Source organism: the organism of the source record quoted next, unplaced genomic scaffold, assembly GCF_019419815.1.
Source record: "Pyrus x bretschneideri cultivar Hongxiangsu unplaced genomic scaffold, Pyrus_bretschneideri_v1 Contig44, whole genome shotgun sequence".
Lineage (NCBI taxonomy): Eukaryota > Viridiplantae > Streptophyta > Magnoliopsida > Rosales > Rosaceae > Pyrus > Pyrus x bretschneideri.
The window spans coordinates 397,606-411,083 of record NW_025999768.1 but is presented as its reverse complement, the minus strand read 5'-3'; the positions used below and the strand labels follow the sequence as shown (position 1 = coordinate 411,083).

General features: G+C 37.4%; 1 protein-coding gene across 7 annotated transcripts in view; it reads right to left on the bottom strand.

Annotated features, from left to right (window-relative positions):
- LOC125469627 (putative disease resistance protein RGA3) overlaps positions 1-13,478 on the bottom strand; it is a 41,721-nt gene that overhangs the window by 23,737 nt on the left and 4,506 nt on the right. Inside the window, exons 2-12 of one of the 7 annotated variants that reach the window (XR_007251859.1) lie at positions 9,782-12,261; positions 9,540-9,687; positions 9,272-9,358; positions 8,982-9,157; positions 8,694-8,882; positions 8,125-8,251; positions 7,918-8,045; positions 7,375-7,809; positions 7,230-7,288; positions 6,953-7,137; positions 6,207-6,855 (exon numbers count right to left, since the gene is read on the bottom strand). Coding sequence is in view for 1 of the 7 variants with exons in the window: in XM_048567220.1 (XP_048423177.1) it covers positions 9,672-9,687; positions 9,782-12,261 (2,496 nt within the window). In the remaining 6 variants the exon portion in view is untranslated. Of the gene's footprint in view, positions 1-3,312; positions 3,334-3,397; positions 3,411-6,206; positions 6,856-6,952; positions 7,138-7,229; positions 7,289-7,374; positions 7,810-7,917; positions 8,046-8,124; positions 8,252-8,693; positions 8,883-8,981; positions 9,158-9,271; positions 9,359-9,451; positions 9,688-9,781; positions 12,262-13,478 lie in introns of those variants that run through there. The other 6 variants (XR_007251856.1, XR_007251858.1, XR_007251857.1 and 3 more) reach the window with 6 other exon arrangements.

Sequence of the window (13,478 nt, the reverse complement as noted above, 5' to 3'; positions counted from 1 at the left end):
GAATGGTGGTAACCACTTATTTGTCTTTTGATTGATGCAGATCCGGATTAAAAAAAAAAAGGTCTTTCTAATTAGCATATTTTATTACTAGTTGTGTTGATCACTAATTGTTTGCCTATTTGTAAGGTTCATGTGTGTTGGAAGAGAAAACCGAACACAAAATTTCAGTTGTAAGTACTAAATGTATGCTCTTAACCACTAGATTTATAAGTTTCTTTTGCGCTCAATGTTCGACTCTCGTTCTTTCTAACCATGAATTGTGTGGACCGTTGGATCTGATGGAGAATTGGACATTTAGCATCATTGAAGTGAAACGTGCTATTTGCTCCTCAAAGAGGCTATTTTTCATGCCGACCTTACGTGCAGATCAAATATAGTACGTTGGATCTAATTTGAACTACTGAAATCAAAACAAGTTTGGGGTGAAACCAGCTCACAATAAAACAAAGCTCATTGGTGGAACTCGAATATCTCATCCTTTATTTATTTATTTTTTTTTTTTTCCCGCAATGAATTTGGAATTCTCCATGACTGATGTCACCACACGAGTCTCATTATCACCAGAAAAAACCATGAAAATACTGAAATCTGCTATTTTTGCGTCCAAGTTTTTGTTGCACTGTGATTGCTCTCCGCTCTTAATCCAATTCTCTTACTGACTTCCCTTCCTAAGTGAGCTGAAATACTAATCAAATTTATCTGTGATTAACATATTCTAGAAAACTCGACATGATTTTATTCAAGGATGAAAGATTGAAGAAAAAAGTTACATATTGACTAAACAGATTACCTTCCACAAAATTGGTCTCATAAAACTGTGTTAGTTGATAGAACCTGCACAGAGTGAGAAGAAACACAGCCTTCTACAAAAGTGTATCTGCACCATAACAACCATGGGCAACACGCCTTAGAACATATTCGAATGCACGTTGAATATTGCAAGTTATACAGAACGGCCACGGACTGTAAACACTTGCAATTTTACTTCTAATTACACATAAAGGACTAAAAGCTTAATTTCCACAAAAGCCTAAAGTCCTGTTCCAAAAAATATTATGAAAGCAAAATAATTAATGTTCTTCCACAAGGCTAGATAGTCTATGATTTTGCAAACCAAATGGAACTAAGGAACAGATCATGAATTACTGTTCCGGGAAAGAAACCTACACTTGACTGTCGGAAATGTGTGTAATCTTGGGCCAGTCGGGCAGGTTGCATCTTTCTTTATTCAGATTCGTACCAGTCCCGATTGAACTAAGCAAGGAATATGTTTGGTTAACACTTACCACTTGAGAAAACGAGAGCGAGTGAACAATATTGAACCAAATATACATGAATAATTGATTGGAGATAAAAATAAAAAATACCTCTTATATCTGGAATATGACAAATATTTAGCCATCTGGGCCACTGTTCTTGGTGCATCTTTCTATCTGCATCCGCAACCATAGACGTGACACTTCAATATTTTGAAACCCTCTGTTGGAGGAGAAAGCTATGTAAAATATAGAGTTACATACCTGATCAGAGATATTCTTTTAGGTTTCGTTAGGCTTGTACTTGTATATAAGTGCCAACTTGTTGGTATCATCACAGTATCCAATAAATGAGGCCAAGTTTCTATGATGGATTCTCATCAGGAGCTCAACCTGCAGCCACAGGGAACTCATCAATCTCTAACAACAAGACGAGGCATTTAACTTGCATTCCAAGGAATTAAATTCAAACTGTCAAACCTCTGTTTGGAACTCCCTAGCTGAGCTAGCTCCTTGAGATGATGATGTAGAACCACACTTGAGTGCCATATTTCAACTAGCCATGGTATACAATCCCAAATCCTCCTTTCCCAATTTCAATTTTAAAGTTTTTGGTGATCTCTAAAACCTCGTCATAAGTGAACTAGGACTTCTGATGCTACATGAGTTTTGTTACGTTTTCTCCATCTGCAGCTTAAGTAGACAAAAAGATATGAGTTCAGACTAACTAGTTAGGAATACTACTACACCATAGTAGGAGTGCCGGTTCTACTTGAATAAGTATCAAAGGTATAAAATGGTACCTGGTTTTCTTATTCTTCTCAGCTTCCATACCAGTATGAGCACTATAACTAGGAGGAGGGCCACTGCTGACAGCAATGATCCAAGTATTGGAACAACCATGTTCTCCTTGCACTTGCTTGAATCTGAACTAAAACAGGACTTATAAGCACATCAAAAATCTGAAGCACACAATACCATTCGCTTTCGTTAAAGAAGATGCAAACCTATTCAGTGCTCTCCATGAATGAAACTTGCACAGAGCAGTAGGACGAGGAAACCAGTTGAGATCTTCTTCTCTCTGTCTCACTGCAGCCTATGAACTAACTGGTATTTAAAACACGTGACAATGTTCCGACCAAAAAAGCAGAAAAACGTATGTGACAGTGTGGATTTGTACCTCATGCTGCACAACTTTACATGAAACATGATCCTTATTACATGGAGATGCTTAGTCTACGTCAATCAATGGATCATGCAATGTTCATACTAAGAGAGCAATTTGGTTAAGCCAACGTATTTTCTAGTCAAAACATTTCAAACATTGTTCCAAAGTGATTAAGTCGAGGACATTATCAATGTATATTAGTATTTAGCCTATGCTGATTCACTGCACAACAGATCCCACACCCATTTTTAACCCATCAAGTTTTGAACATGGAATGAATGAGATAGTTTGTAGGAAACAGGAAAGGTAAAGCCTAAATAGCTACCTAGCATGGTGCTGTCATTGAACCTGCATTTGTGGAATCTGAACCAATGGAAATCACTCTAGGTGAACTCTGGTATGGTGAAATCGTACCACAAGTTTCTTCATTTGAGCCTGGAGTTCTTTGTCGATGCCTAGACACCTTTATTCCATACACTCTGTTAGTTGGCACAGCACAGAACCCATAGTGGCTCTATGTTGGCAGGTGAAAGTTGTGCATGCCATTGCTGTCTCTAAAGCTTTCCAGGCCAAATTCACATTGAACTCTCCTCAAATCCTTCGATACAAAATAGTTGTTAAATCCCATTCTGGAACTCAGGGTTCACCCACTGCACTATGTGGACAAGATCATCAATTTCTATGATTGCAGGTTGGCTAGTAAAACTCTCAAAATCAATTTTTTCATTCAAACTTTGATAATTGTGTACCTGCAGACCAAAAAAAAGTATTATCAAAGCACTCACTGTTCATGCATTTGTATTTATGACACGATAAAAAATCAAAGAGAACACAGAAACTTGAACATACTCTGGATCAAGATAACCCACTTTGCCCATGACCGACATTACCACACAAGTCTCATTATCACTGAAAACAACACTGGACAGACCGAAATCTGCTATTTACGCGTCCAAGTTTTTATTGCACTGTGCTTCTTAAGTGAGCTGAAATACAAATCCAATTTATCTGTGTTTAAAGTATTCTACATAACTCGACCTGATTTTATTTAAGGATGAAAGATTGAAGAAAGAAGTTACATATTGACTAAACAGATTACCTTCTACAAAATTGGTCTAAGAAAACTGTGCTAGTTGAGAGAACCTGCACACAGTGAGAAGAAACACAACCTTGTACAAAAGTGTACCTCAACATATGGAAATCACTCTAGGTGAACTCTAGTATGGTGAAATCCTGGAGTTCTTTCTCGATGCTTAGACACCTTCATTCCATACATTTTGTCAGTTGACGCAGCACAAAACCAACCATGGTGGCTCTATGCTGTGAGGTGGAAGTTGTGCATGTCATTGCTGTCTCTAATGCTTTCCAGACCGAATTCACATCGAACTCTCCTTGAATCATTCGTTCCAAATTCGTTGTTAAATCCCCATTCTGGATTCACCCACTCCACTATGTGGACAAGATCATCACTTTCTATGATTGCAGGGTGGCCAGAAAAACTGTAAAAATCAATTTTTTTCATTCAACCCTTGATATAACTATAGTACCTGCAGACCAAAAAATGTAATCACAAATAAACCACTCACTGTTCATACATTTGTGTTTATAACAAGATAAAAAACCTTTGAAAGATGTTCCCACTAGGGACCTTGCAATCAACAAACATTAACGACCGCAATCTCCTGGCACTCCCTTGTCGAATTCTTTCAAGTGTCGCAAAAGAAATCCGTGCAACATGTTGAATCTCAAGTGCATCATCATCCATCTGATCCAAGTCTTGCATCAAGCTTTCAAATTTGAATGTTTTTTTTGCAAGATCATGCACCAAATCGTGCATCTTGCATCTGGTATTCCCATTCCAATATTCTCTTGCATCTTGAAGTAAAGAGTTTTGCAATAGAATATTAAAATATTCATTACCTATATCCTCCATACTCAAGTTAGGAGAAGAATGGAGATATCCTTGAGCCATCCAGAGCTGGACCAAGTCATCTTTTTCAATTTCAAAATCTTTCACAAGCATTGAACAATATGCAAAACATTGCTTCAATAATGACGGTGTTAAATTATCAAAACTCAACTTCAAGACCGACATGATTTTCTCCTCTTCATTTCGTAATTCCCATATTTTACTTTTTAGAATTGACGACCATTCATGCCTGCTATTTTTAGAACGCATCATGCCTCCTAAAACCTGTTGTGTTGATACATAAGTTAGTTAGTTTCTATATATTTTATAATATAAAAAGGTGATTAGCAAAATAATAATCCCAAATTATAGTTTCGTTGAATTTTGAATAGAGTGATTAGAAAAAAAAAAATGATGCATTAAACTCAACTTTGTCTTGTATTTATCAGAAGTGCAAGATTGCTGTCCAATATTTTTGCTTGTTAGAAGAGAAATACTAAGGAGACTTGCTAGCCAAGTAAGAATTAGTCTCAAAATTAAACTCAAAAGATACTTGAATTTACGCAGCCACGTGGTGAGCATAGTACCTATAGTACCTTGATATAACTATAGTACATGCAAACCAAAATTTTTTTTTCATTCAACCCTTGATATAACTATAGTACCTGCAAACCAAAAAATGTAATCACAAATAAACCACTCACTGTTCATACATTTGTGTTTATAACAAGATAAAAAATCTAATAGAACACAGAAATTTGAACATACTATCGATCAAGATAACCCGCTCTGTCCATGACCGATGTCACCACACAATTTCATTATGTATACATGTCAATTTGACCAAATGGCTACTATTTGGTGTTTTAATTACAAATGCATGAAACCTGCGTGCTTCCTCAAACACCAACATGGACCATTCTCTCCGTCTCATTAAAAAAAAAGAATTTTAACGAAATACTCCTGGTACTGTTCACTTTTAACGAAAAATCACTTTTTTACCTTTCCCTAGTATTGTTGACTATATCTTTATTTGTTACTTTTCATTAAAACTAAAGTTTTTTTTTTTTTGAACAACTAAGGTTTTTTTTTTTTTGAACTTTTCATTAATTTTCTTTTAATAAAATAAAATAAAATATGGCGTCAGTCATACAAAGTCAAGCTTTCTAAACCTCTTTTATGGACAGATACGGATTTTATGGTTCGAAGCTCAACCAACAGGTAATTTGGACCACTTAAATCGAATTCGATAATACTAATTAACTCATATGCTGCCTCACTTTACATAATCTAAAGACTTCAACGTCTCTTTCACACAAAGAGTCCAAATTTTCTAATCCTTAAGCTCTGGACACTAATGTACGGAGGGGATCCAAATTCCTCTTTAGTATCCATCTGTCAAATTTTCAACTGTTTGCTTTAGCTTGTTGTCCTAGTTTCTCTCTTCCTCATCCTCCTCTGGCTAGCGTTTGGAGTCCGGCATCCGAATCACATGTCCATGCGGTCCTAGACACATTAAAGCTTACCTACTCTACATAATGACTCCACTCCCCTCTTCCAACACCTCCATGTTTCAGACGAAAGAATTTCTAGGTTCTTGTGTCTGAAACCCCAGAGCTAAGTTTAATAGAGGAGGGGTGGGACCATAATTTGGTGTATCGTAGGCCTCACAATCAGGAAGATATAGTGCTTTTTTAGTGTCCAAGCCATAGGGATCAGGTGGTCCGGTTGCTTTAAACTAGAATTTTATCCTCAATTTGACAAATTAACAATGGCTAATTGGCCATGCCTCTCCCTCTGTATGTTGTTAATAGTGTCGATATTGTCCCATTACATGGATTGAAGAAAACCCCACATCAGGAATAATATGTACTAACAAAATATGACTCTTTATTTGAGAATCATAGTCGTTGGATGAGTTTACGATAGATAAATACCACAAAGTATAGATAGTCAAAAGTTCAAACATTATTGACGGATGGTGAATGTGAATGATAATTCAAGAGTAGTGAGAAAGATGATTGGTATTAAGTCTTTGGTCACTATTATCTTGAAAGTTGATGACCAAAATGACAACCGCCTCCCCTTCTTTTGGCTGCAACAGCAGAAATAGGATGCTTACATGGAACCTGCATTTGTGGAATATGAACATCTGGAAATTACTCCAGGTGAACTCTGGTATAGTGACCTCGTAACACGAGCTTCTTCATTTGAGCATGGAGCTCTTTCTCGATGCCTAGATGTACACCTCCATTTCCAAACACTCTGTTAACGCACAGCACAAAACTCTCTGCTGCGAGGTGGAAGTTGTGCATGCAATTGCTGTCTCTAATGGTTTCCAGAACGAATTCACGTCAAACTCCCCTCAAATCCTTCGATCTCAAATCCCCGTTCTGGAACTCAGGAATCAGGATTCACCAACTCCACTATGTAGAGAAGATCATCATTTTCTATGATTGCAGGTTGGCCGGTAAAACTCTAAACATCAATTTTTTTCATCCAACCTTTGATAATTATAGTACCTGCAGACCAAATAAAGTAATCATAGATCACTCACTGCTCATAGATTTGTTTGTTTTTTTAAAATCAAAATTCTAAGAACACGAAATCTGAACATACTCAAGATCAAGATACCCCGCTGTACTCTTGGCTGATGTCACCACGAGTCTCACTGTCACTGGGAAAAGCCATGGACAGACCGAAATCTGCTATTTTTGCGTCCAAGTTTTCACTTAAGAGACTGTGGCAGTATTTACATCTCTACGCACAATACATGGATTGCACCTTTATGCAAGTAAACAGTCCTGTGAGCCAAATTTCACAATATACATAAGTTGAATTAGGCATATGAACTTGTGCAGATACATTAGCGTATGAAATAACACGAAGCACTAACCTAACGCAATATCTAGTGTTATCCGAAGTTCATTTCCCAAGTCATATGTGAGCTTCTATCTGCATTTGCAGCCATTGACGTGACACTCCAATATTTTGAAACCCTCTGATGGAGGACAATGCTTATAAAATATAGAACTACATACCTGAGAGAGATTCTTTTAGGTTTCCTTTAGGCATGTACTCGTATATAATATAAGTACCAAGTAGTCGGTTTCATCACAGTATCCAATAAATGAGGCCAAGTTTCTATGATGGATTCTCATCAGGAGCTCAACCAGCAGCGACAAGGAACCCATCAATCTCTAACCAACGAGACAAGGCACTTGCAATTCCAAGGAATTAAAATCCTAACTGTCAAAACTCTGTTTGGAACTCCCTAGCTCCTTCAGTTGACGATGGAGAAAGTATTTTAACCGCAACTTGAGTACCCTCTTCCAAGTAGCCATGGTATACAATCCCAAATCCTCCTTTCCCAATTTCAGTTTGAAAGTTTTCGGTGATTTCTAAAACCTCGTCACAAGTACACTGGGATTTCATTGATGCTACAGGTGTTTTGTTATGTTTTTCTCCATCTGCAGCTTAAGTACAAAAAGTAATGAGTTCAGACTAACTGGATAGGAATACCACTACACCATAGTAGCAGCGCTGTTTCTAACTAAATAAGTATCAAGGGTATAAAATGGTACCTGGTTTTCTTATTCTTCTCAGCTTCCAGACCAGTAAGAGCACTATAACTTGAAGGAGGGCCATTGTTGAAAGTGATGATCCAAGTATTGGAACAACAATGTTCTTCTTGCACTTGCTTGAATCTGAGCTAAAAAGAACTTATCAGCAGATAGAAAATATAACTCTAAAGGACGCAATACCATTCGCTTTCGTTAAAGAATGCTAACCTATTCAGCACTCTCCATGAACGAAACTTGCACAGAGCAGTAGGACGAGGAAACCAGTTGAGATCTTCATCTCACTGTCTCATTGCAGCCTGTGAACTACCTGGTATTTAAAATGTGTGACAATGTCCTGACCAAAAAAACAGAAAAACGTATGACACTCTGGATTTGTAACCTCATGCTGCACAACTTGCAGAGTAAATACATGATCCTTATTACATGGGGATGCTTAGTCTACATCAATCAATGGATCATGCAATGTTCATACTAAGAGAGCAATTTGGTCAAGCCAACGTATTTTTTAGTCAAAGCATGTAAAACATTGTTCCTATTAGGGTTATGTGGTGTGATACAAGTCAGGGAGACAACCTGAAGTATTAAACAAAAGTGATTAAGTCGATGACAATATAGATGCACACTTGTATTTAGCCTACACTGATTCACTGCACAACAGATCCCAACCCCATTTTTAACCCACCAAGTTTTGAACATCTGGAACTGCACTACAGATCCCACACCCATTTTTAACCCACCAAGTTTTGAACATGGGATGAATGAGAGTTTGTAGCTACCTAGCATGGTGCAGTCATGGAACCTGCATTTGTGGAATCTGAACATCTGGAAATCACTCTAGGTGAACTATGGTATGGTGAAATCATAACACGAGTTTATTCATTTGAGCCTGGAGTTCTTTCTGGATGCCCAGGCACCTCCATTTCCAAACCTTGTGTTAGTTGACATGACACAGCACAAAACCCATGCTGCAGACCAAAAAAAGTAATCATAAATCACTAACTGTTCTTACATTTGTATTCATAACATGATAAAAAATCTAAAAGAACAAGGAAATTTGAACATACTCAGGATCAAGATAACCCGCTGTGCCCATGACTGATGTCACCACACGAGTCCCATTATCACTGGTAAAAACCATGGACATACTGAAATCTGCTATTTTCGTGTCCAAGTTTTCCTTGTGCTGGGATTGCCTCCTCTCTTAATGCAATTCTCTTACTGGATTCCCTTCTTAAATAAGCTGAAATACAAATCCAATTTATCTGTGATTAATGTATTCTGGATAACTTGACATGGTTTTATTTAAGGATGAAAGCTTTGAACAAAGAAGTTACATATTGACTAAACAGATTACCTTCCATAAAATTGGTCTAATAAAACTGTGTAAGTTGAGAGGACGTGCACACAGTGAGAAGAAACACAACCTTGTACAAAAGTATATCTGCACCATAACAAGTAACAACCATGCGCAACATGCGTTAGAACATATTTGAACATTATAACATATACAGAATAACCGCAGACTCGTAAACAGTTGCAAAAAAAATTAATGTTCTTCCACGAGGCTAAAAGACAAGAGAAGAGAACAAATCATGAATTGCTGTTTCGGGAAAGAAACCTACACTTGACTCTGGGAAATGCCAGAAATTTTACGCAACAGTAAAATTTGGATTGGCTTCCCAAGTGCCGATAGATACTTGAGATTCCCACAACGGTGAATAGATTAGATGGTCGATTCATGAGAGGTTCCGTCATCACTCTGATATCAAACTGCAGAAAACGAGAGTGAATGAAGAATTTTGAACAAAATATACATGCATAATTGATTGGAGATAAAAATAAGGGCTCCAAAAATAAAAATTACCTCTCTGGAATGTGAGAAATCTTTGGCCATTCTGGGCCGCTGTCCGCGGCGCATCTTTCTGACAGACGGGGACACCCAATAATCCCTAGATCATGTAAATTGGTTAGGCGTTGCATAGCTTCGACCGTAGGCAGATACATCAGGTTCTCACATAGCGCAATTTTCAACACAGTAAGAGAAGTGAGGTTGCCCAACCACTCTGGAAGAGCCTCCAGACCATCGAAACAAGAAATGGACAAATGTGTTAGAGAAGCAGAGTGTTGAATTTGCTGAGGCAGAGACTTGAGCTTAGGCCACCCGCACAATTCTAATTCTTTCAGTTTCGATGGGACCTGAAAATCCGGAAAAGAATCGAGCTCTTGGCAGAAGGCACCGAGAGACAACTTTTCCAAACGAGATAGAGAGTGCAGCCCCTTGGGCAAATATTGTAATTTCCGACAATCAGATAAATCTAAAGAGGAAAGAGATTGTAAGCTGGACACATTGTCATCCGCCAGAGATATCAAATTGGCGCATAAGTAGACCCTTAATGCAGTGAGGGACGTGAGGTTGTCTAAACTGGGAATAGCCTCTAGATTGCAGCATAAATTGACAGCCAAAAGGGTAAGAGATGTGCAGGATGCAAGCCCACTCGGTAGCCTTATTAATCCATCACATCCCGCAATAAGCAACTCAGTGAGGGACGTGAGGTTGTCTAAACTGGGAATAGCCTCTAGATTGCGGCAAAAACTGACAATCAAACTGGTAAGAGATGTGCAGGATGCAAGCCCACTCGGTAGCCTTATTAATCCATCACATCCCGAAATAATCAACTCAGTGAGGGACGTGAGGTTGTCTAAACTGGGAATAGCCTCTAGATTAGGGCACTCCTGTATTATTATCGTCTCAAGAGAGACGGGGGTTTGTAGCCCATGACCCGACAAAGTCCTCAAATTTCGACAACTCCTGATCTGCAGTTTGCGAAGAATAGTACAAGAATGGAGCCCACTCAGTATACTTGTGAATCCATCGCAGTCGCTAATTGTCAATTCACGGAGGGATGTGCAACCATTTAAAGACAAGTCCCCCTCGAGAGTAGTGCACCTCTTAATAACCAAATCACGGAGTGAGGGCAGACTCTGAATTGAAGTGCATCTTAGCTTTGGGCAATCTTCTATCCTCAACACCTGAAGAGATTGGAATGGTGAAATTTGGAAGGATTCTAGATTACCGCAATCCTCAATTTCCACCGTCTCAAGTGAGGGGCAATATTCTAACCCACAACACAAGCTCAACAATTGCTGACAGCTCCTAGTTCTCAAATAACGGAGATTGGTTGCTCGACAATTTCTCATCATCCAAGATGCAAATTTAGTACCCTTGAATTCCTCAATCGTCAAGCTTTCTACGTTGTGGTGCGGTTGGAGTCCTTCAAGAATATCCTCGTCAAGAAAATTGCCATTTCTTTCTTTCCCCCATTTTAATATCAATTTTCGTAGGTTTGCCTTTTCCACTAATTTTGATTCCATTGCTTCTTCCTTGTCCCTCACAAATTCCAATGATCCAATAACTAGTTCCCCTTTCAGTTCATTTAACCCACCTAGCTCATCAAGTCTATGACGCCTTGCTCTATCCAATTTAAAACAAGGTAGCGTTTGCAGATGAGTCAATCTTGTCATCCCAAATGGAACTTCAACATCCTTGTCGAAATAAACATGTCTCAAGTTGATCAAATTTTCCATTTCCCTAGGAAACGTTTTAATGCCTATATATGACATTCTTAACGTCTCAAGATTATAGAGCTTGCCAATAGATTTGGGGAGTTCTTTTATTCTTGTCCAGGAAATGTCGAGATACCTCAAGCGTTTCAACTTTCCAATTGAACTGGGCAACTCCTCAATTTCGGCATCGAATAAATTCAACGTCCGTAAACCTTTAAACCTTTGAAAGGTGTTATTAGGGACCTTGCAATCAACAAACAACGACCGCAATCTCTCAACACTCCCTTTTGGAATTCTTTCAATTGTAGTGGAAGAAATATGCGCAACATGCTGAATCTCAATTTCATCATCCACCTGATCCAAGTCTCGCATCAAGCTTTCAGATTTGAATGCTTTTTCTGCAAGATCATGCACCAGATCGTGCATCTTGCAAATGGTAGTGCCGTACTTTTCTCTAGCATCTTGAAATAAAGAGTTTTGCAATAGAATATTAAAATATTCATTACCTATATCCTCCATACTTATGTTGGGAGAAGAATGGAGATATCCTTGAGCCATCCAGAGCTGGACCAACTTATCTTTTTCAATTTTAGAATCTTTCACAAACATTGAGCAATATGCAAAACATTGCTTCAATGATGACGGTGTTAAATTATCAAAACTCAACTTCAAGACCGACATGATTTTCTTATCTTCATTTGGTAATTCCCATATTTCACTTTCTAGAATTGACGACCATTCACGCCTGCTATTTTTAGAACGCATTAGGCTTCCTAAAACCTGTCGATACATAAGTTAGTTAGTTTCTATATATTTTATAATATAAAAAGGTGATTAGCAAAATAACAATCCCAAATTATAGCTTCATTGAATTTTGAATAGAGTGATGAGAAAAACAAAGATGCATTAAACTCAACTTCGTTTTGTATCGATCAAAATTGCAAGATTGCTCTCCAATATTTTTGCTTGTTAGAAGAGAAATACCAAGGAGACTTGCGAGCCAAGTAAGAATTAGTCTTGGAATTAAACTCAAAGATACTTGGTTAGATCATTTAAATATAAGTGTTAATTTAGTACTTATGATAACCGAGTAATTGGACAATTTGTAACAATGCACTAGGAAGGTAGTATTTTGAAGGAGCGTTTTGATCCACATTTTTTTATAGCAAACTATAAAGAAACATTAAATTTACACAGCCGCGCGGTGAGCGTAGAGCGAACTATTCTTTTGCCTTTTACTAAAGAAACACTAAATTTGATCCAACAGTTATACGACTTCGGATTTGGGTGATCTTTTATAGAGATGATATTTGAGAAAAGACATAAAAATAGACGGTTAAATCGTTGAAATATACAAACATATATATATATATATATATATATATATTATAAACAAATTGATCCTTTAAAAGCTCATTATTATGTTTTTCATGCAATTTTCTTTCTAAAATGTTCGGACAAAATTAAATATACCAAGTTAAGGTTTTTTATAATGGCGATTCTGTTGATTATTCAATTGTACTTATATTAGCAAACTAAAATGTTTTAAGTTCAACTCATATGAATGAGGATAACGTTTTGAATTTGTTTGAGTTCGAAATCATACTCAAACATGACCTAGCCCAATTCCCGTTAAGAGTAGAATAGTAAAAATCATAGTCATACATTACCCTAATTCTGCAAACTAATCCTTTATGGAGAAAGCCACCAATCTATGTCTTCGACTGGCGACCCATTTTTGTGTGTAATTAATGTCTCATATTACAAACTTATTTCTGAACTACTCATTAATCGTTTAATACCTATTTTAGGTAAACGTATTTGACAAAACCAAGATGTTTTTTTTTTCTCATTCGATTGATTAATTCAATATGGGATATCATAGTAATGCTAGAGAGACCAATTACTTCAATCATATTCATAGACCACATGATGTGTTAGTTGATGGTTGGACTCATTATTCAAATCATTAAAGAAAGAATCCAACTATCAATCGC